Source organism: Tamandua tetradactyla, chromosome 6, assembly GCF_023851605.1.
Source record: "Tamandua tetradactyla isolate mTamTet1 chromosome 6, mTamTet1.pri, whole genome shotgun sequence".
Lineage (NCBI taxonomy): Eukaryota > Metazoa > Chordata > Mammalia > Pilosa > Myrmecophagidae > Tamandua > Tamandua tetradactyla.
This window is the reverse complement of record NC_135332.1, coordinates 54,165,366-54,189,028: the sequence shown is the minus strand read 5'-3', so window position 1 is coordinate 54,189,028 and position 23,663 is coordinate 54,165,366. Positions and strand designations below refer to the sequence as shown.

The following is a 23,663-nucleotide window of genomic DNA, read 5'->3' as shown; positions in this document are numbered from 1 at the left end:
GCCACCACCATGCTGGTGCTGTCTCTGACCATTCCCTGTTCTTCTCCTTGGCTGGCCCTTCTTTCTCCTGCCTCCTGCACACATGTGGAGTCACCTACCCTGGAGCCAGGCCTCAGCCTTCTGCTCTTTACCCCTGGAGAAATCCCTTCTCAGGGTATGAACCTTCACTACTAAGCCAGTGATGCCTGATCAGTACCTCCGGTCCTAGCATCTCGCTCATTTGCACCTGCACCTCAGCTGGGCCTCCTGACACCCCGCAACTCAGCATATCCAAAAACAAACCTTCCTCCTCCCTCGGCCAGCCTCCCCTTCTGGCTTGTCCACTTCTGTTGGCACGGCTGCCATCGTATGACCTTTCCTTCCTTCCGGCCCCACATCCCTCCTACCAAGTCCCTTTGACTCTTCCTTCTTTTCCTTTTCCAAAGCCACCACCTGAGCCAAGGTTTGCAGCATCTTACACCTATACAACTGCAATAACATTCCACTGTGATTCCTGATGCCGTCTGTCCATCTCTCTGTTCGATTGTTTGTTCATTCATACCCAGAGAAGGCCTCCCACGCCTTACCTCTGGGCCTGGCACTGCAGGCACGCCAATCGGTGAGACACAGCCACTGCCACGTAAGGCACTCTCCATCTACAGCAGGTGGAGGCCATATGAGCAAACAAGGCTGTGTTCTCATTTTCCAACCACCGTGGGAACAGAGGACGAAGGTACTAATCCCACCTGAGGAAAAGCTTCAAGGAGCGTTGACTTCTGAGCCGCTTCCTGAAGGATGAGTGGGAGTCTGAGAAAAGGGGAAGGGATTCCAGGCAGTGGGGAGAACCCTGTGCTGAGGGAGGAAGGTCAAAAGTTAAATGGTTCCTTAAGGAACTCCAGGAGGCATGACTGGGAGGACAGAAGAGAAAAAGGGCAGAGACAGCTCTGGAAAAATTGGCTGAAGGAAAAGGGGCGTGGACCACCCCAGGGAAATGGGACACTGATTAAGTTTCCTGACACCTGCTAAGCCCACATTCTCAAAGATCCTGGTGTTTACAGCTCCCATATCCAATGGCCTTCTCTCAGGCTCGTTCTCCAACCCATCATTCCTTTACCCACTCAGTTGACAAGTATTTATTACTTGCCTACTCTGCACCAGGCATGTGCTACCATTCAGAAGGGAGGACACTGGCTGCCTTCATGGAGTTGATGATTTTGGGGGCGTGCTGACTGTTGAGAGCCCAGGCAGTGCCAGAGGAGGGGCGACCCCGGGGAGAGGTACAGCTCAAAACTATGAGGCCGAGGAACAGCCCTTCTGGAATGGAAATATCTACTGTGATTTTTAAATGTTTACATCCTCTGACCCAGCTTTCACTTTTAACTTTCAGGGGCTTTTTTTCTGCAAAAACATTTCCACAAGGGTACAAAGATATACCCAAAAGATGTTCACTGCAGCGATGTTTATACCAATGACAGACCAAAAATAGAGCTCAATGTCTATCAGAAGGGGATTGGCTAAAATAATTATGGTACATCCATAAAATAAAATACTCTACACAGTCACAAAGAATGAGGTAGATCTTTAAATAGTGACATGAAAGACATAAAAGATTTATTAAGTAAAACAGCAAAAGCAAATTGAATAACAGTACAGGGACTATAATCCCGTGTGTGGGTGTATATACATATATAATGGAAAAAATAAGGAACAAAGGTTCTGTCTGTAGGATGGGACTTATGGAGACTTTCACTTTCTGTGTTATATATTTCTGTAAATATAGAAGTTTTATAGTGATGTAATCAAGGAAAACCAAAGAAGTTAAATAAAGAAGTGAGGCAAGTGCTACGATTGGGAAAGGAGAGTAAGGGCTGGAAGCACAAGACAGCTGCATCTGCTCCAGCAAATGCCCTGGAGGCGGTCATGTTAATTCTAACACCTAAACAGGACAAGAGTTAGCCAGGCTGGTGGGGCAGAGGAGGGAAGAGCACGACGTGAGGCACCGTGACAGGGGTTCAGTCTGGGAGGGCAGGGAGAGGTCATTCATTCATTCAATCAGCCTTTATTGAACACCTACTGTGTGCTAGGCCAAGTTCCAGGCGTTGGGGAATGCCATGAGCAAAAGTTATGCTACAAAATGAACAAAGTTTCTCTCCCATGGTCCTCAGACTCTAGCTGGGTGGCTGGTAATAAGGCCACAGAGGAAGTAGGAAAGAACCAAGGGGTCAGGTCAGGCAGGGCCTTAAAAGTTCAGCTAAGGATTTGGGCTTGACATAAGGGCAAAGGGATAGCATCGAAGGGTTTTAAGCAGGGGATGGTGTTCTTCAAGACCTGCTCCTGGCTGCCAGCGGACTACTCTTTCTAAAACACTGTTCACTCTGTGCTCAGCAGGAAGCCACCAAGTCAGCCCAAACAAGGGCCTTGCTGATGACTCAACCGATCAAACTGCCAGCAACTTTAAAACAACCTCTGCTCTTTGCCGTCCCCCGAAAGGCCCAGGCACATTCTCACCTGCAGGTCTCTGCTAGTGCAGTTTCCTCGGCTCAAAGCACCTATTTCTGCCTCTCTCAACTTCCTTGGCAGAAGCTCAAGCCCCATCTCCATGAAGATTTTCTGTAGCTCAGTGGATACTGGGCCAAGGAGAACTAAACCCAGGCTGCAGATGCCTAGGCAGGCAGGAGTCACTCCAGCTGCAGAAGGAATTGTGCCCATCATCTCCCAGTAACCCTGCTCCCGCCTCTGCCTTTCAAATGTTTCCTGAGCACCCATTTTGTACTACTTAGGTAATGCCCAATGTCCCCCTGGGGAACAAAATCTTCCCCACTCCCCATTGAGAACCACTATCCTAGAATCCTTACCTTCCTAACCTCCCTCTAGACTACTGGTTCTTAACCAAAGATGACTTTGCTCCCAAAAGACATTTAATGATGTGTGGAGATATTTTTGATTGTCACATCTTGGGGGGATGGGATGCTATTGGCATCTGGTAGGCAGATGCCGGTGGTGCTGCTAAACACCCTGCAATGTAGAGAACAGCACCCACAAACAAAATGTTATCTGGCTCCAAATCTCAGGGTACTGAGGCCGAGAAGCGCTTCTCTAGAAATACCCCACAACCAGAAAGCAGTTTCCACGCTGGGAAGAGGGGAGAGCATTCACCAGACCCGAACACAGCAGGCCAGGAACCGTTTTATCTGTATTTGCCATCATTTCCTTATTTCTCAGCCTCACAAACCCCAGGCGGTGGGTCAGTGACCAGCCTGCAGAGCTCAGTGCTTTAGGAAGAAACCCTTATGGCAGGAGTGGAAGTGGATGGCAGATCAGGCAGATCATGGCAAAGTGAGGAATGACCCAAAACAAGTCTAGACCTCTCTCCCAGAGACTCGGGTCTCCTTTCCATGCCTCTCTTTTCCCTCTGAGTACCCAACGTGGGCAGCACTCCTGGAGTCGTCTTCACCCAGCAGGAATGCTGCTGGGAGCTGAGCTATCTCTGCCAGGGCTACAACAGGGAGGGAAAAGCCCAAGGATGGCCTGAGCTAGGGACCCACAAGAGAACAGGGCTTCACTTCCTGGGTGAGATCCTAATTTGACCATCGCCTTGGGAGTGAGTTCTCTGTGTGACGCAACACTTAGCGTCTTCGTAGTTGTTAAAGCCCCACAGTCCCCACAGCAGCCCTTCCAGATAGGAGGTATCTGTCCTCATTCACAGCAGAGAGAATTGAGGCCTAACTGATTGCTCAAAATTACCCAGCCAGAAAGAGCAAGGAAGCAAAGGCTCATGTTCCGGAAAGACAGCAGAGTGCAGCATTTATGGGGACCCTACCACTCACTAGCTGTGTGAGCTTAGGTGGGTTATGTAACCTCACTGTGCCTTGGTTTCCACATCTGTAAAATGGGGCCGCAATGGTGCCTGCCTCACTGGATTGTGATGAGGACTAAATGAGTTGATATTTACAAAGCGCTGTAAGAGTACCTGGCACTCAGTAAACGCTGTGAAAGTGCCTCTACTCTTTCCCTTCTTTCTGCACACAGGCTGGAGGGTGAGCACTGCATGGACCCTGCCCCGAGAGAAGCAAGTGGTTTATAGTCCCTCTGGGAGGGAGAGCAGTAAGGGCATCTTCTCTGCCAAAGGAAGATGCTGTGGCCTCGCTAGCACCCCCTGGTGGAGAAACTAAGTGAGAGCCAGCAGGCAGATGGGGTGTTCTCAGCCACCTGTCAGCACCCGGGGACAGCACAAATCCAGAGGCCCCCAGCCCCTGCCTCTGGAGGCTGGCTCACCTCTGTGAGGAGGAAAACCTCGAACACAAAGATAGTGTGAGGACACTTACTGGCTCTCCTGGCACGTGTTTCGGGGCAATTTTAAACCCCTGATGTTATGATTATTTGGGTCACTCTGCCACCCCCACCCCCATCCCCGACACACACAAGACTCAAAGGATGGCTCCCCATCCGCAGCCATGGTGTTTGGAACTTTAGGGGATCAGCAAACCGTTACGGAATAATTACTACTTTGTGAGTGGCTTTATTGGCAAACGTGAAATACATTAATGAACTCCAATTGCAGTATACTAGGAGGGAGAGGGGGTCCCAGGCAGGATGTGAGAGCTACAGGGACAAGCCTGCTCAGCCAGGTCCACGTTATGAGGGCAGACAGAATGCAGGGTGAGCAATTTGAGCCAGGTGTGACAGTAGGAACGGGCCAGGTGAGCAGAGGGGACAGAGGCACTGGGGGTCCCGACCAGGGCCCTCAGTCTGGTGGGAGTTGGGGGTATGTGTGTGTGTGGGGGGGGATGGCAGAAACACCTGGGCTTGGATCCCGCCTCCACTCTTACCTACTTCTCAACAGGGGCAAGTCAAGGCGCCGCCCACCCTGAACTTCAGTATCTTCATCTACAAACTGGGGATGGCTCCCTCTGTGGTTGTAGAAGTAAAATGGTGACGAAGCCTGTGGCTCCCAGCATGGAGGGGAGGAAGCTAGCGAGTCTCCTTTCCTTCACAGTGGGAACCAGGGAGCCAGAAAGGGGAGAAACTGAGGAGCAGGGCTGCATGACCAGGAGGTTGGCTGCCGGAAGGTGGGAGCTTCCTGAGAAGCTCGTGTGTGCCCCGCTCAGGCCTCACCCAGTCTGAAGGGAGCGGAACGGGGTGCAATCTCAGATGCTCTCAGATCCCCACGTGGCCTCTCCATCCACGCAGGAGCAAGCTTCTTGCTTTGCAACCTCAAGACCAAAGCTCCAAGCCTTCCGAAGAGGCCCAGGAAGAGAGGAGGAGGCAACAATTCTTCTCAGCTCATCCCCTGAGATAGCATTTATCCTCCCTGGTCACCCCAATTCTACTCAGTTCAATTCCACAAACACAAGGGGGTCACCCATTAGGTACCAGTCTCTGAGCTGGGGAGCTGCTGGGGGAGCCACAGAGACAGCAGGCTCAAGTCACTGGCTCTCTAGGGCTCCTGATCTTACAGGGCAGACCTACCCCATAGGAACGGTGTGAACGTCCCCAACAGTACAATTAGTGACAGGCTGTCAAAGCTTCACAAGGGAAGTGACTGAGCGAGACCCGGCAATGTGCCACAGGTTCTAACATCAGGAAGACCCAAGTTCAAATAATTGCTCTGGCCCCATTGGCTGTACAACCTTGGGCAAATTATGTTACCTCTTCCGGGCCTTGGTTTCCTCTAAATGAGAATAAAGATGATAATAGCACCTGCCTTGTGGGGTCATCAGGGTCTTAAACGAGGAGGAGGAAGAGGAGGAGGAGGAGGAAGATAAGAAGGACAGTGGAAGTGATCATTTCACTTCCTCTCCACCCTTATTTTTGGATTCTCTTTCCAGCTGGAATCCAAATTCCACAATTCGGCATATTTTAAGACACCCTTTGACTTGCCTCAGGGTACCTTAGGAGTCTGGCACAGGAGTCTGACACTGAACATAGCATATGTCTAGACTTTACAACTTGGAAAGTTTGCGACCTAATGCCATTCATCGAAACTTCATGAGAAAGGTCAGGAGGGTGGAAATGATTCTCAGTGTCTTCACTGCACAGATGAGCTAAGTAGAGCTCAGAGAGGGTGAGTGACAGCCCCCAGGCCACACAGCCAGGAAGTGGTAGAGTTGGGACAAATCCCAGATCTTCTTTATCTTGTGGCCCCTTTACACTGTACCTCCCAGGAGGGGAGATGGAAAAGTCTTTGGCCTGTGGGGAGTGAGGTTTTCTGTAAGACCACGGTCCTGGCAGGGGAACCTGAGCCCCCCCACTTGTCAGCTGAGATGGAGAGTCCCCAGCCTCCTTCCCAGGTGACACTGAGCACTCTTAGGTGAACTGAGCCACTGGTGGTCTGTGGCCCTCACCCTGCTCAGCCCTGGGACAGTGAGGGTCTGCAGGGCACGGGTTTGTATCATCTTGTCCCTGCTTCAGGTTTCACCATGATACCTCTGCAGGCTGCACATCTCTGGGACACAGACTAAGGTGAGAACAGTAGAGCGAGGCTTTAGAGAGGCGTGAGGAGTGTGTCCCGGGGCCAACACCACAGGGTCCTGGCTTCATCTGGGACTACCGCACTAACAAAACTAACCCAACCCCAGAAAAGCCGATGTGTTCCTTAACCAGCTGATGTGTTAAAGCCGATGTGTTCCTTAACCAGCAAATCTTTACTAGACTGGGTCCTAGCAACGCTCTTTGCCCCCACCCCTCTAAAAGCTGATGAGAAACATCTTGGGGACCCCAGCACCAATGACTGAGCATGGCAGGGAGACAGGTCTCCCGCTAGGACCCCAGCCCATCCTCCACCAGCTCCAAACTCTTCAGGTATTTAGTCATGGTTCGAGATGCCCTTCCTGCATCTCACAGCTAGAAAGTGGTAGAACTTCATCTCCTCCAAGCTTATGCTTTCTATTCTCTGGGCCGCTGGGTGGGTAAGGCCAGACCTTGGGCTTCCAAACATGCAAGTTGGATGCATGTCCCTAGGCCGGGCTGCTAGACCTGGCAAGGATCAGATTATCTGAATAACTAGAACAATCACCTGATTTGGTTCCAAAATCCCCTTTGTTCCGAAGGGCGCAACAGGAAGCCTGGCAGGGCAGGGGTCCTGATCAGCCAAATGAGCAGGCCCAGAAAGCAGAAACCTTCGCCTTTTCTACCAAAACAGCCCCCAAGCCCTCAGGGAGAGGCGTCAGGGATTTCCAGGCGCCCCAGCGTACACAGGCCCCGGCGGCCACTAGGCGGGGCCAGAGATACAGCAGAAAGGGCAGGAATGCCACTCCAGGAGGGAAGGGGAAAGAGCAGGGGGTGCAGGGGACCCAGATTTTCAGTAGGACCCCCAAGGCGAATAAACGGGCACCCCACTCCCAGTTCCTGCATGGCTCTTAGGGTCAGTCCTGGGGTCCCTAGACACTTTAGGAGGTTAAATTACTCTTACTTCTCTAGGTTTCCAAGTCCTTAAACCTAGTTATTTCCTTGTGAGCCACCGGGCAAACCGGGCAGGGGCAGGCAGGAGCATCTCCCCTTATGCCAGGGACGAGGCTCACAGGAGAAAGCCACCGACAGTACTTCTCACTGCGGAATCTAAAACTCGATGAATCTCCAGCCAGGAGGTCCTGTGACAGGGGTCTGCCTGGCCTGAAGGGAATGGGGATGGGAAGCAAGGAGAAAGGCAGGGAGCGCAGAAGGAAGTGGCAAAGACCCTTGTCTCTCCAGCAAACGACTCCTTTTGGCCATGTGCTTGCAACCCTCAGCCAGCATCCCTGGTCCTCCCACACCTGCTCACAGGGGGTAAAAGCAGGGTCGCCCGGGGGGTCTCAGCCCTCCTGTGGTCTGAGACCTAAGGACAGAGATGGGGAGCAAGAGTTTTCTCCTCCTAGCTTTCCTCTGGTTGGCCTGAACTCAGGTTCCAGAACACCCTCTCTTGTCAGAAGCAAAACTACCTCTGTGTGTCCAATATGGCCATCTGACCAGCCAGCCCTGCTCGGGGCGACAAGGGCAGCACCCCAGAAGACTGGCTGAGGGGGAACTGAAGCTGACCCACATCCTCGCCTATCCCTCCCACCTCCCACCCGCCCCCCACCATCCCTTTCCCAAACTTGTGCTGCCTCGCAGCTGCTAAGCACGGCCGCTGTTGCCATGGCAACACAGTGGCTTCCCTCAAGTGGGAAGCCCGTTGCCAAGGCCCCTGTTGCCAAAGGCTATAACAGCCATCATCTGCCACCCTGGTGTGTGAAGAGGGGGTGAGAGCTCTGCAGAGGGGTGGAGGGTGGCCAAGGACAGAGGGAAGCAGGGGGTTCTTGAGACATGGTGGTGGTGGTGGTGGGGGGATCCAGGCAGGCTCCCAGCTGGGAAGGGGGGTGCTCGGCCCCTGCAGGAGGGGAAAAGCATCTCACAGCATCTGGGGGTACTGGAGGGGAGAAGGGGGACCTCCAGAAAATACGCCTGGACAAGCCCTCTAAACAAGCAAGACTGGGCACCTGAACCTCCCCGAAAACATGCACACCACCAAGGAGAAAACGGCTTTGGTTCTTCTCCCCAGCTCCAGAAAAACAGCCCTCAGGAATCGCTCTCTCCCTGTCTCAGCTGCACATGCAGAAGTCGGACTCAGACAGAGCCATCCCTGTTGCCAGCAACAAGTGCTGATTACAAGGGCTATCAGCTCTCCTTCACATTTCTATCCCCTTGGCCCGTCTCAAAGCATACACTTAATATTCCTTTTATGATGCGTCTCCCTGGAGCAGAGCTCCCACCTTGGCTGTCAAGAAGAGAGGTGGACACCACCAGGGCTAATTCTCTTCCGCAGTCCACAGTGGGACTGACGGGGCCCTTGGAAGCACCAGCTCATTCCACCCCACCCCCACCCCCACTGCCCAGGTGAGCACCACATCCAGCCCTGACTTCTCCGGGGTCGGCACCTGTGCCTTTACGGTGCACAGATCACATATGCAGCCAGTGCCCAGCCCAGGTGCCAGAGAGAAGAGCCTGGTCCCTCCCTGAGCCCCGCAATCTGCTAAGGAGAGGGACTGAAAGGGAATGCTGAAAGAGGAGGCGAGGGTGTCCAGGGGCATGGGGAGGGAGTTCGGTGAGGGGAGGCAGGGGGCTGGTGGAGGAGGGAGAAACAGTGCAGGTGAGGTTGAGAGAGCAGAATGGGGGCAGTGGGGAGCCTAGAGGGGCCCAGGGCCAGCCTGAGATGACGAGGGCACCAAGAGAGCCAGACCCACGCTTGCCCTGAGCTTCCCAAGCAGAGACGGTCCACCGCACCCATACCCCACTAACTCCCCATCCCGGGGGGCCTCCACTCCCACAGTCCAGAAGGAAAAGCAGAGGTACGTACCCCAGGTGCCAGCCCCTCGGGGGGGGTGGGGGAGATGCTGTCCCCGCCGCCCTGGCTGCGGGCGCTGAGCTGGGGCGACATGGTGGGCGATTCGTCGATGTACGGCATGGTCTCCGAGCCCTCCGGGGGCCCCTTCTGCTCCTCATTCCCCTCTCCGTCGAAGTCGTCGGCTCCGTAGCTGAAGTCTGAGACAAGGAACAAGAAAGGCCACTGAGAGTCCTCCACGAGGGCTGCCAGGGACTGGTAGCGCAGTGGGCGCCGGCGGCGGCCCCCGGCTGCCATGACCCGGCCCGCAGCATCCACGGCCCGGCCCGGGCAGGGGCTACGCTGGGGCTCGGGCCCCGGGGAGGGTCGGGGAGCGCCAGCAGGTGCCCGGTGCTCCGTGTGTTCCCAGGCTGCTGGGAGTCAGGGAGGAGCAGCGCTGCCGTCGCCACTCGCTTAATAGCATGTCAGTCGCGTCTTTTGAGCTGCTGTTGCCTTTGCCTCCTGCCTAATTCCAAGTCTAAAAATTAACAGTGGAAGCAGGAGGCAGGCCGCTTCCAACTCTCCTCTCTGAGTCACCATTTTGCTTTTTATAGGGAGTTAGGGAGGTGGAGGGCGGGCCAAGCGATGTCACTTCCTGAGCCCCTCCTCCTTAGGTACCATTTGTGCACTGAACCCAATCTCTCTTGGGGGCCGGAGCAGGTTTGGGGGTGGGGGTGGGGTTGAGAAACTGCACCCAAGGGGCCCTCGCCGCTCCAGCCCGGTGCAGGACAGAGCCCGGGGCATGCGGTATGTGGGCGGGAAGGCGGCACCCAGGCTTGGCAGGGACATGGCTGAACAGCAGACTCCTCAAAAGCCAGCAGTTATTTCTATAATTTCAACGTAGCGTTCCTTCCTCCAGAGAAGGGGGGACGAAAAGGCGGCAGGGAAGCCGAGCTGCCGTTAACCCCCTGGGCGCTGCCGGTACCGCTCAGCTCCAATGCCCACCCGGGAGTGGCGGGCTGGGCCCACAGCATGTGTCCAGGGTGGTGGAGGAAGCTGGGGCGCCCCCTCACAGACACGCCGTCCGCCACTTCCTCCAGGTCATCCTCCCTGGCCCTGGGACCAGGTCAGGCGCCCTGCTCAGCTCTCTCCTGCAACCCCTGCCTGTGGCCTCCGGTGACCCTGCTGACCCCACCCGCTGGTCCACAAGCCCCTGGGGCAGGCGTGTGGGTGCCTGTCATTGCCCGGTGCCCAGTGCCCCCGGGTCGACATGCAGCAGGCTCTCGGTGAAGGAGCTCTGGAATGCACCGGGCACGCTCAGGTCGGAGGCTCCTGCCAGGTCCCCGAAAGCCAAGTGTGCCAGGAGAGCCCGGGCTCCTCCTCCTGTGACACAACACACCCGCCCTGGGGCAGCCAGCGGCCTGAGAATGGTGTCAGCGGGTCACCAGGGCGCCGGGCCACGGCCGTGCTCGTCCAATCTGGCCCTTTGGCCGCCAAGAGCTTCCCCCAGCATCGCTGCACCTGTCCCTGCCAACTTCCTCTCCCAGGCCCTGTGCTCACGCCTATTAAGCTGTCAGGGAACATGGGCTACTTTCCCCACAAGCCTGGCATACACGGGGAGAGCCACGGGACCTAGCACCACCCCCGTACCGGAACAGGGCCCCCTGCCCTGGAGGCAGGGCCGTCTCTGGTATTTCCAGGGCACAGGAGGAAAAGAGGCAGCTATGCCAGGCCTGGTACTGCCAGGGTGCCTCATACTGCCAGGTGAGACCTGCCGACTCATGCAAAGCACAAGGAGGGAGTTGAGACACCACAGTACCTGCCATCTCCCCTCCTGGAGGCGCCAGGCTGCCCTTAGCATCTGGGGCCCAAGCCCGGAGAAGGGATTTCAGCGGACCCTGGCCTGGACAAGGACTCGGGTACAGGAGGAGACGCCCAGCGGCCACACCGACGCCCCTGCCCGCCACGAGGCCAGGGGTCAGAGATGGAACATCCACTTCTTTTTTTGTGGGGGGAGCTGCTCCACCCTGGCTTGGGTCCTTGCTGTGGGCTCTTGCATCTGCCACTGCCACACAGTCACTGAGCATTTACTACCTTTTATTCAGCCAGCCAACACCAGGCCGGGGCTGGAGGGCTCCCCAGGAGGTGATTTTGTCCCTTCCCCTGCTCCCAGGCTGGTGCACAGCTCATCCAGTGTAGACAGATGGTACTTTCTTTCCATTTCTTTTTTTTTTTTAATTTTTATTTTGGCAACATTTATACAACATAAAATTTCCCATTTTAACCACTTTCACACTCTGCAAATCGATGGGGCTGATGCCATCCACCCAGTGGTGCTGCCATCACGCCCATCCGTTACCTGTTAGGCAGTAACTGTCCGTTCCCCGCAACAGGCTCTGTAGCCCATAATCTACTCTTTGTCTCTACGAATTTGTATACTCTAGGCATTTCATAAAAATGGACTCATACAGTGTTTGTTCTTTTGTGTCGGGCTTATTTCCCTCCACATGAGGTCTTCTAGGTTCATCCATGGGGCAGCAGCACTTCATTCCCTGTTACAGCTGAGGAATACTCTATCGTGCGGATGGACCATCTAACGTCTCTCCATCCGTCTGTCGATGGACACTTGATGGACATCTCCTAAGGGCAGGGGAGGAGGGGACAGTAGGGAGGGCCCCGAGGCTCACCCCCACTGCCGGATGGGTGCTGCCAGGCCACAGCAGGACAAGGAGGCCTCAAGTTCTTTTCCTTCACGTGGGTACAATTCATCCTTATCCAACCTGAAGTCCACATCTCTTGCTACCTTCAACTTCACCATGTCCTTGTGAGGCAATTTTCAAAGCCCCTGTTTTACAGACAAGGTCACCAAGTCTCAAAGAGATTTACCTGAGGTCACAGAAAGGATCTGAGTCCAGGTTGGTCTGCCGTCTGTCTACAAATGCCATCTTATCCCTTCTAACTATCACCAACCCTCCAGAGAATGTCCTGCCACAGCCCTCTGGTCAGGGGAGGCTGAATAAATTGGGGGGGTGGGGGGGTGGCGCCTGAGGGTGAGGCATGGCCAAGGATGGGGAGTGGCCCAGGAGTTTGTCTGCCACCGTGGGAAAGTGCACAGAACTCTCTGCAAATGCTCCTAGACGCAAGGGCTAGAGCCCAGGGTGGACACTTTACCTTGACTCCACCCTCCATAAAACCTTGGGACCAAGGAAGTTAGTCAGAGCACAGGAGTCCCTACCAGGGAAGGGACACAAGAAAACAGGAAGAAACTGACCCTCAGAGAAGGAAGGAAACTGAGGACTCAGGAGGATGGAAACCCTGCCAAGCACAGGCTTTCACCAACAAAAGGGCTCAGATAGGAAGGCTGAGTGGATTGTGGCTTGGCCATCAGGTCTTGAGAAAAGGCAAAAGAGGCTGTCGATACCCAAAATCCAGCTGAAAGACCACTTTTCCCAGCACAATGGACCATGTGACCAAGCTCTGAACAGTGAGACAATACGTGGTGACGTGTGGAACTTCAAGGAAGGCTGCTAAGAGATTGATTTAGCTGGAAGATACACTCCCGCCCCATTCCTGTTTTTTCTTTCTGTTACTAGTCTGGAAAGCAGATGGGACGGCTGGAGCTCCAGCAGCCATACTGAACCATAAAGAAGATAGAAGCCCCAGATGTGGCCTCTCTCTCTCAGCCAACACAACAAGCAAACTCACTGCCCTCCCCCTCTCTACGTGGGACATGACTCCCAGGGGTGTGGACCTTCCTGACAACGTGGGACAGAAATCCTAGAATGAGCTGGGACTTAGAACCAAGAAATTGTGAAAACCTTCTCAACCAAAAGGGGGAAGAGCGAAATGAGACAAAATAAATTGTCAATGGCTGAGAGATTCCAAACAGAGTCAAGAGGTTATCCCGGAGGTTATTCTTATGCATTAAATAGATATCACCTTTTTAGTTAATGTATAACAGAGAGGCTGGACAGAATTGCCTGAAAATGTAGAGCTGTGTTCCAGTAGCCATGTTTCTTGAAGATGATTGTTTAATGATATAGCTTTCACAATGTGACTGTGTGATTGTGAAAACCTTGTGTCTGATGCTCCTTTTATCTAACTTATCAACAGACGAGTAAAACATATGGATTGAAAATAAATAAATAATAGGGAGAACAAATGTTAAAATAAATTCAGTAGATTGAAATGCTAGTGATCAATGAATGGGAGGGGTAGGGGGTATGGTATGTATGAATTTTTTCTGCTTTCTTTTTATTTCTTTTTCTGAATTGATGCAAATGTTCTAAGAAATTATCATAATGATGAATAAAAAAAAAAAGAATTGTGCCCTTTACTATATGCAAGCTATAACTTGATTAAAATGTTTATACCACACACACACACACAAAAAGAAGATAGAAGCCAGGTACCACTGAAGATGGCTGAGCCAGAAAGCCTGGATCCCTAATGATACCACAGAAACACCGTACAACCCCAGGACTGAATACCTCTAGATAACTTTTACGCAAGCTAAAAAGAAATTCCTGCTTCCGGGCCAAGATGGTGGCTTAGCAATGTGCGTGATTTAGTTCGTCCTCCAGAACAACTACTAAATAACCAGAAACAGTACAGAACAGCTCCTGGGGCCACGTCACTGACCGGAAACACAGCATACCCCAGTCTGGACCAGCTGGACCGGCTGTGAGCCCCCCCAGAATCGTGAGTTCCCCAAGCCGCGGCGGCCAGCGCCCCTCCCCCACAGGCTGCCTCCCAGAAGGGAAAGGAAAGAGACTTTACCAGCAGCAGGGGCTGAGCCCAACCAAACGCCAATTGTGGAATTAATTAACAAATTCTGACTACTAAAAAATAGGCCCCCAGCTCAGGTGAACCAGGTCAAAGCAGAGGTCGCTCATTTTTGACCCGGCGCCAAGGGGGCAGTTTGACGGAAAAAGAAAAAAAAAAGGAAACAGAGGTTTTTGTGGCTGTGTTTCTACAAAGCCTTGACTGCCTTTAGATGTAGCAGCAGGACTCCTCAGGCTGCAACTGCCCCAGGCATAGGCAGAAACAAGCTCGCTTGAAGGCTTGTCTGGAGCCTGTGCCTTCCCCAGGGGAGGGTTGAAGCCCAACTCAGGTGGAATCCCTCCCTCAAGGAATTCAGACACCAGGGATTGGTAATTTGAAGCCATTAAAACCAGCCTACAACCCTCCTGTGTCTCCACCACGCCCCCAGCAGGGAGAGTTTGCCAAAGTTAAAGGTACCACATCATCTTATGCTGGTGGGACCTGCAGGCAGACAAGCACCACATACTGGGCAGGATAAGAAAAACAGAGCCCAGAGACTTCACAGAAAAGTCTTTCAACCTGCTGTATCTCAGCCGCAGGGAAAACCAACGCAGATGACTCTTTCCTCCTGATAGGAGGCCAGCTTGGTCTGGAAAAATCCAGCTGGGGTCTATAATACCTACGTAGAACCTCCTAAGGGTGGGGGGAGGGGAGAGGCACCATACAAGCAGGGCAAGAAACAAGAAAACCAGAACTGAAAAATTCTCCTCTGTTAAACAAAACTTAAGCTAAAGGTCCAGATAAAGCTAAACTGAATGTCAAAGAACAGAGAGACAACAAATTCATCCAACAAGAAAACCCTAGCTAAAAGAAGTGAACGCAATCTCCAGAATAAACTAATTAAGGTAATTAAATGCCTAGACACCAGCAAAAACTGATAAATCACACTAGGAAAATTGAAGATATGGCCCAGTCAAAGGAACAAACCAACAATTCAAATGAGATACAGGAGCTGAAACAATTAATTCAGAATATACGAATAGACATGGAAAACCTCATCAAAAACCAAATCAATGAATTGAGGGAGGATATAAAGAAGGCAAGGAATGAACAAAAAGAAGAAATCACAAGTCTGAAAAAACAAATCACAGAACTTATGGGAATGAAAGGCACGGTAGAAGAGATGAAAAAAACAATGGAACCTACAATGGTAGATTTCAAGAGGCAGAACATAGGATTAGTGAACTGGAGGACAGAACATCTGAAATCCGACAAGAAACAGAAAATATAGGGAAGAATGGAAAAATATGAGCAAGGACTCAGGGAATTGAATGACAATATGAAGCGCACAAATATATGTGCTGTGGGTGTCCCAGAAGGAGAAGAGAAGGGAAAAGGAGGAGAAAAACTAATGGAGGAAATTATCACTGAAAATTTCCCAACTCTTATGAAAGACTTAAAATTTCAGATCCAAGAAGTGCAGCGTACCCCAAAGAGAACAGATCCAAATAGACTTACTTCAAGATACTTACTGATCAGAATGTCAGAGGTCAAAGAGAAAGAGAGAATCTTGAAAGCAGCAAGAGAAAAGCAATCCATCACATACAAGGGAAGCCCAAAAAGACTATGCGTAGATTTCTCAGCAGAAACCAAGGAGGCAAGAAGACAGTGGGATGATATATTTAAATTACTAAAAGAGAAAAACTGCCAACCAAGAATTATATGTCCAGCAAAATTGTCCTTCAAAAATGAGGGAGAAATTAAAACATTTTCAGACAAAAAATCACTGAGAGAATTTGTGACCAAGAGACCAGCTCTGCAAGAAATACTAAAGGGAGCACTAGAGACAGATACGAAGACAGAAGAGAGAGGTGTGGAGACGAGTGTAGAAAGGAAGACAATGAGTAAAGGTAAAAAGAAGGAAAATTAGATATGACACATAAAATCCAAAAGGCAAAATGGTAGAAGAAAGTACTACTGCGCAGTAATAACACTAAATGTTACTGGATTAAACTCCCCAATCCAAAGACAAAGACTGGCAGAATGGATTAAAAAACAGGACCCATCTATATGCTGTCTCTACTCAAAGGACATGAGGGCAAGGACACAAATGGACATTTGCACACCAATGTTTATAGCAGCATTGTTTACAATTACCAAGAGATGGAAACAGCCAAAATGTCCATAAACAGATGAGTGGCTAAATAAACTGTGGCATATACATACAATGGAATATTTATTATGCAGCTGTAAGACAGAATAAAGTTATGAAGTATGTAACAACATGGATGGACCTTGAGAACATTATGCTGAGTGAGACTAGCCAAAAACAAAAGGACATATGTTGTATGGTCTCACTGATATGAACTGACATTAGTGAATAAACTTGGAATATTTCGTTGGTAACAGAGACCATCAGGTGATAGAAATAGGGTAAGATATTGGGTAATTGGAGTGGAAGGGATACAGATTATGCAACAGGGCTGTATGTAAAAACTCAAAAATGGACAGCACAATACTATCTAACTGTAATACAATTATGTTAAAACACTGAATGAAGCTGAATGTGAGAATGATAGAGGGAGAAGGGCTGGGGGCATAAATGAAATCACAAAGAAAGACAGACGATCAAGATTGAGATGGTATAATCTAGGAATGCCGAGAGTGTATAATGATAGTGACTAAACGTATAAATTTAAAAAATGTTTTGCATGAGGAAGAACAAAGGAATGTCATTACTGCAGGGTGCTGAAAATAGATGGTAATTAACATTTTAAAATTTCAACTTATGTGTGAGACTAAAGCAAAAAATGTTTGTTTGGTACAAAATTTATATTTTGACTAGTGCATCTTCTAATATAACTTATGTAGATAGTTGATTGAACAACATAAGTACATGAAACCTTGGGTAGGACATGAGATTTTGTTGGTTTGCCCTGAGTGATGCCCTGATGAAACCCAGAGTGATTTGATCAGTGAGAGGAAAAGTATTTGCAAACTCCCTAAGGGACTGGTGAGAACGGGGAAAATTCAACCTCCCCAAGAGGAATTCTTGATATTCTCACAAGCAGTGTGGACAACCAAAGATATAGGCTGAGCCCCCAATCTTGGAGTTTGTTCATTTGAAACTTAACCCCACAAAGGATAGGTCAAGCCTACTTAAAAAGAGGCCTAAGAGTCACTCCCAGGAGAACCTCTTTTGTTGCTCGGATGTGGTCTCTCTCTCCAGCTAACACAACAAGCAAACTCACCACCCTCCCCCTGTCTACGAGGGACATGACTCCCAGGGGTGTGGATCTTCCTGGCAACATGGGACAGAAATTCTAGAATGAGCTGAGACTCAGCATCAAGGGATTGGGAAAACCATCTCGACCAGGAGGGGGAAGAGTGAAATGAGACAAAGTGTCAATGGCTGAGAGATTCCAAACAGAGTCAAGAGGTTATCCTGGAGGTTATTCTTACGCATTAAGTAGATATCACCTTGTTAGTCAAGATGTAATGGAGAGGCTGGAGGGAACTGCCTGAAAATGCAGAGCTGTGTTGCAGTAGCCATATTTCTTGAAGATGATTGTATAATGATAGAGCTTTCACAGTGTGACTGTGTGATTGTGAAAACCTTGTGTCTGATGCTCCTTTTATGTACCTTGTCAACAGACGAGTAGAACATATGGAATAAAAATAAATAATAGGGGGTGTGCTGGTTTGAAAGGAAGTATGCCCCCTAAGAAAAGCCATATTTTAATATAAATCCCATTTCATAAAGGTAGAATAATCCCTATTCAATACTGTATATTTGAAACTGTAATGAGATCATCTCCCTGGTTGATGTGATTTAGTTAAGAATGGTTGTTAAACTGGATTAGGGGATGACATGTCTCCACCCATTTGAGTGGGTTTTGATTAGTTTCTGAAGTCCTATAAAAGAGGAAACATTTTGGAGAATGAGAGATTCAGAGAGAGCAGAGAATGCTGCAGCACCACGAAGCAGAGAGTCCACCAGCCAGCGACCTTTGGAGATGAAGAAGGAAAACGCCTCCCGGGGAGCTTCATGAAACAGGAAGCCAGGAGACAAAGCTAGCAGATGACACCGTATTCGCCATGTGCCCTTCCAGCCGAGAGAGAAGCCCTGACTGTGTTCGCCATGTGCCATCTCACTTGAGAGAGAGACCCTGAACTTCATCAGCCTTCTTGAACCAAGGTATCTTTCCCTGGATGCCTTTGATTGGACATTTCTATAGACTTGTTTAATTGGGACATTTTCTCGCCCTTAGAACTGTAAACTTGCAACTTATTAAATTCCCCTTGTTAAAAACCATTCCGTTTTTGGTATATTGCATTCCGGCAGCTAGCAAACTAGAACAGGGGGAACAAATGTTAAAATAAATTTAGTTTGAAATGCTAGTAATCAATGAAAGGGAGGGGTAAGGGGTATGGTATATATAATTCTTTTCTCTGTTTTTGTTTTATTTTTCTGTTGTCTTTTTATTTCTTTTTCTGAATTGACGCAAATGTTCTAAGAAATGATCATGATGATGAATACGCAACTATGTGACGATATTGTGAATTACTGATTATATATGTAGAACAGAATGAGCATATGTTAAGAATGTTTGTGTTTCTTTCTTGTAATATTTTTTAATTAATAATAAAAAAATTCCTATATTATTTAAGCCACTGCTATTTAGCATATTATGTTATATACAGACAAACCTAATTTTAACTGATCCAGATGGCTTCCCTGACATCCTGTCTGGGGGCTTCTCCTACTACCTTCACTATTCCTTCTCGGTCTTTTTGGTGGGACCCTGCTTCTCTGCCCATCCCCTGTAAACTAGTGTTTCTGTTATATCCATACAGTTAAAAACAGCTCAGCAATTAAAAAGAACAAACTACTGATGCATGCAACTATGTAAATTAGACTCACAGACATTATGCTGAGTGAAAGAAGCCAGACACAAAAGAGTACATTCTGTATGATTCCATTTATATGAAGTTCTGGATTAGACAAAAGTAATCTATGGTTGAAACAAATTAAAAATAGTGGTTGCCTCGGGGGATGGCATGGAAACAGAATGACTGGAAAGGGACACGAGGGAACTTTCTGGAGTGATAGAAATGTCTGTATTTTGACAGAGATTTAGGTTACACAGGTGTATGCACTGGTCAAAACTCATCATTTAGTGTGCATTTCACTAAAGTTAATGAGACACATAATGAAGTTTTGAGGTGATGTGTACTGATGTTTTAAACTTACTCTGAAACACATTAAAAAATACGACAGATTGACCATGGAAAGAGAGATGGATGAAAGGATGGATATGCAATTTTATTCACTGTACAATTCTTTCAATTTTTCTGTATGTTTGAAAATTTTTTCCCCATCGCTGGGGGAAAAATGTGTTCTCCAGGCTTCTGTCACCCCTCCTCTGTTCCTTCTCCCGAATCTTATTTATCGTCTAAGGAAAGGCCTGGGCTGCACCGTCTATCTGCTCATTCTCTGGACACCAGATGGCCCTAGGTAACGTCACACCTAACCTTTTTCTGAAGTTAATACACCAATCGCTCAAGCCAAAACACTAGGAGTCATTCCAGATTCCCCCCTCTTCTGCTCCTCACACCCGACACCCTACTATTTCCCTATTCCCCTTCCTTCTCCCCATCCTTGCCAACTCTTGTGAGGACAATTCTAACAGCCCCTCTCCAGAATGCAGAGCCAGAGTGCAAATCTGATCTTACTCTCCTCTGCTCAAAATTCAACACTTCCTTGAGTAGCTGAGTGACACTCAGGACCCAGAAATGGAGTGATGCAGCTCTGCAAGTTAGCATAGCTATATATAATGACAAAGTAACCAGAAAACAGATCAGGCCCCAATTAGTTTAAAACAAAGCCAGTCAGGCTGGGTCTAAGGTAAATTAGAATGCAGAGTAAAAATGATAGTTTATGTACTCTAGACCCTCAGCTACTGTATGAAATCAAACGCAGGGAAGTTTATTATGTCTAGAACCTAAATTTAATGTAACTCATAATCTAAATCAACCTCTCTGGATAGCTCATTTAAACAACTCAAACTCCTGGTGTCCAGAATGGGAACAAGGCCTTGTAATTCTCTATACCTTAATATAATACCAGGACACATCTCAGACTATGGTGGCTGATAATCAAAAAGTAATGGCAGAATTAGTACATGGAACCTTAAATAGGACATGAGATTTTGTAGGTTTGTCCAGGATAGTGTGATGCCCGGATAAATCCCAGAGTAATCTGAACAGTGAATAAAGAAGTATTTGCAAAGTCCCCTTGGGGGAATGGGGAGAAAGAGGAAAATATTCAACTTCCCCATCTGAAGAAGTCTTGATATTCTCATAAGCAGTGGGGACAACCAAATCAATAGGCCAAGACCTCAATCTTAGGGTTTGTCCCTATGAAACTTATCTCCGCAAAGGATAGGCTAAGCCTACTTAAAATTACCTAAGAGCAACCTCTTCTTGCTCAGATGTGGCTTCTCTCTCTCAGCCACACGGCAAGCGAACTCACTGCCCTCCCCCTCTTTACATGGGACATGACTCCCAGGGGTGTGGACCTTCCTGGCAACGTGGGACAGAAATCCTAGAATGAGCTGCGACTCACCATCAAGGGATTGAGAAAACCTTCTCGACCAAAAGGGGAAAGAGAGAAATGAGATCAAACAAAGTGTCAGTGGCTGAGAGATTATCCTGGAAGTTATTCTTACACATCATATAGATATCCCGTTTTTAGTTTATGGTATATTAGAGTGGCTAGAGGGAAGTACCTGAAACCGTAGAGCTGTGTTCCAGTAGCCATGTTTCTTGTAGATGATTGTATAATGATATAGCTTTCGCAGTGTGACGGTGTGATTGTGAAAACCTTGTGTTTGATGCTCCTTTTATCTATGGTATGGACAGATGAGTAAAAAATACGGATAAGAAATAAACAATAGGGGGAGCAAAGGTTAAAATAAATTGAGTAAATTGAAATACTAGTGGTCAATGAAAGGGAGTGGTACGGGGTATGGCATGTATGAGTTTTTTTTTTTTTCTTTCTTTTGCTGGAGAGATGCAAATGTTCAAAAAAATGATCATGGTGATGAATACACAACTATGTGATGATATCGTGAGCCACTGACTGTAACCATATCAAGAATGTTTGTGTCTTTGTTCGTTGTTTATAATTAAAATAATAATAATAATAATGGTAGAGTCCCTTGAGGATCCAAAGAGGGGCAAATAAAGAAGGAACTATTAAACTCTCCCGTCTGGGAAACCCCGGGTACCCTCTCAACCACTGGGGACTCCCAAGAAAATGGGTCAAGCCCTGGATTTTGAGGCTTGCCCTTATAAAACTTATTTCTGTACGGGAGAAGCTAAGACTACCCATAATAAGGCCTAAGAGTTGCTTCCAGGAAGTCTCTTTGTTGCTCAGATGTGGCCTCTCTCTCTCAGCCCAACTGTGCAAGGAAAATCATTGCCCTCCCCTCTGTGTGGGACAACATTCAGTAGTGAAAATTTCCCTGACAACGCGGGGCATGACTCCTGGGGATGAGTCTGGCCTTGGCACCTTGGGATCGACAACGCTTTCCTGACCAAAAAGGGGGAAAGAAGTGTAATAAAATGAGGTGACCAAGAGACATCAAATAGAATCAAGGGCTATTCTGCAAACTGCTCTTATGCAAGCTGCAGTTAAATAGTGCTAATTGCCATGGTTTGTTAAACCCCAACCAACATCACTTCTGTTGACTTTTTCTTTTCTTTTTTTTTTGCACGGGCAGTCACCGGGAATCAAACCTGGGTCTCCGGCATCGCAAGCAAGAACTCTGGAGAACTCTGCCTGCTGAGCTACCGTTGCCGCCCTCCTGTTGACTTTTAAGAACACTCAGGGCTTGAACTGAGACTCTGTAAGGGTTTCAGGCACAAGGTTTGCCTTCCTGGAACCTATAATTCCCAGAGGGTTCCTAGGTCAGATAAATCCTGAAACTCAGAGGGACTAGCCTCTCCAAGATTATGAATTTACTATGTCCCCTTATCCTTTAGTGTCGATACCTGTGGTAGTTAGATTCAGTTGTCAACTAGGCCAGGTGAAGGCACCTAGTTTTGTTACTGCAGACATGAGCCAATGGTACGTGAACCTCATCTGTTGCTAACCACATCTGCAGTCGGCTAGGAGGCGTGCCTGCTGCAATAAATGATGTTTGACTTAATTGGCTGGTGCTTAAATGAGAGAGCTCAATGTAACACAGCCCAAGCAGCTCAGCATACCTCATCTCAGCCCTCGCAGCTCAGCCCAGGCCTTTGGAGATGCAGAAAGGAATCACCCCAGGGAAAGTTGTCGGAACTCAGTGGCCTGGAGAGAAGGCCAGCAGAGATTACCCTGAGCCTTCCCACGTAAGAAAGAACCTCAGATGAAAGTTAGCTTGCCTTTCCTCTGAAGAACTAACAAAATAAATCCCCTTTTATTAAAAGCCAAACCGTCTCTGGTGTGTTGCATTCCGGCAGTTAGCAAACTAGAACAGCACCCCTCCTCAACATGAAAAAGACAGAACGGGCATTTCCCAGAGATCTCTATAGATTGGAAAAGGATTTAAGGAGAAGGAGGTATAATAGAGAAAAATGGTATTTAACAAACGAGTATGGCTGCTGAATCAGTATATTAATATTCCTTCTAGCCTTCAGTGTTTTGGAGCAGCTAGAAGGAAAAATATGAGATGATGGTATGTATGGTAACCCATGACAAACTCTGGGATCTGTTCTGTAACTACTTGTGGCAATGTGCTTTGAAAATTATTGCTTTTTTATTTCTTTGTATATATGATATATTTTACAATTAAAAATTTTTTTTTTATTCAACAGTACCCCATACATTTCAAGGGTACAACCCAAACTCCTCAGCTTGAGACCTCCCTGGACTTTTGCACATACTCTTTCTGTTCCCGGAACGCCCACTCTCATCCCTTAGCCACCTGGTGAAATCCTTTTTAGTTTTCAAATCCAGCTCAGGTGCCACCTTTCCCATAGATCTCCCTGACTCTCTAATGTTATGAGAACATCTGGATAAAGCACTTATATAAGCCAATGGGAAAAAGATGAATCCCTCGATTTTTTGAAATGTGGAAAATAAATGAAGAGAAAATTTTAAAAAGAAAGACAAATGCCCAATGTACAGATGATAAAGAAATGTTCACCTCACTTGTAGTCAAGAAAATACAAACTGTCTTCCCCACACACAACTTTTCCTATTAGATCAGCAAGGAATTAAAAAAAAAAATGCCCAGTTGTCAGGGAACAGGCACTGTCAGTAGTTCTTAACAGGTGTATATTACTGACATAACTCTTCTAGGGTGGTAACTAGTTTCAGAAGTTTTAACAGTTGGTATGGCTTTTAATCCAACATGATGTAAGAATTTGTCTTAAGAAATTAATCACAAATGTACATAAAATAGTTATTAATCACAAGACTTTTTTTATTGTGAAACATTAAAAACAACTTAAATGATTAATTATAGGGGATTGATTGAGTAAATTATGGTATTTCTACAAGACGGATTACAGTGTAGCCATTAAAAATTATATGGATGTTCAATTCCTGGTGCCCGCCCATGCCAAAAAAAAAAAAATTATACGGATGATGTAC

General features: G+C 48.3%; 1 protein-coding gene across 5 annotated transcripts in view; it reads right to left on the bottom strand.

The window, feature by feature from the left end:
• ABR (ABR activator of RhoGEF and GTPase) overlaps positions 1 to 23,663 on the bottom strand; it is a 255,696-nt gene that overhangs the window by 81,516 nt on the left and 150,517 nt on the right. For all 5 annotated transcript variants that reach the window (XM_077165429.1, XM_077165427.1, XM_077165432.1 and 2 more), the window contains exon 2: positions 9,290 to 9,474. In XM_077165429.1, the coding sequence (XP_077021544.1) occupies positions 9,290 to 9,474 (185 nt within the window). The remainder of the gene's footprint in view (positions 1 to 9,289; positions 9,475 to 23,663) is intronic.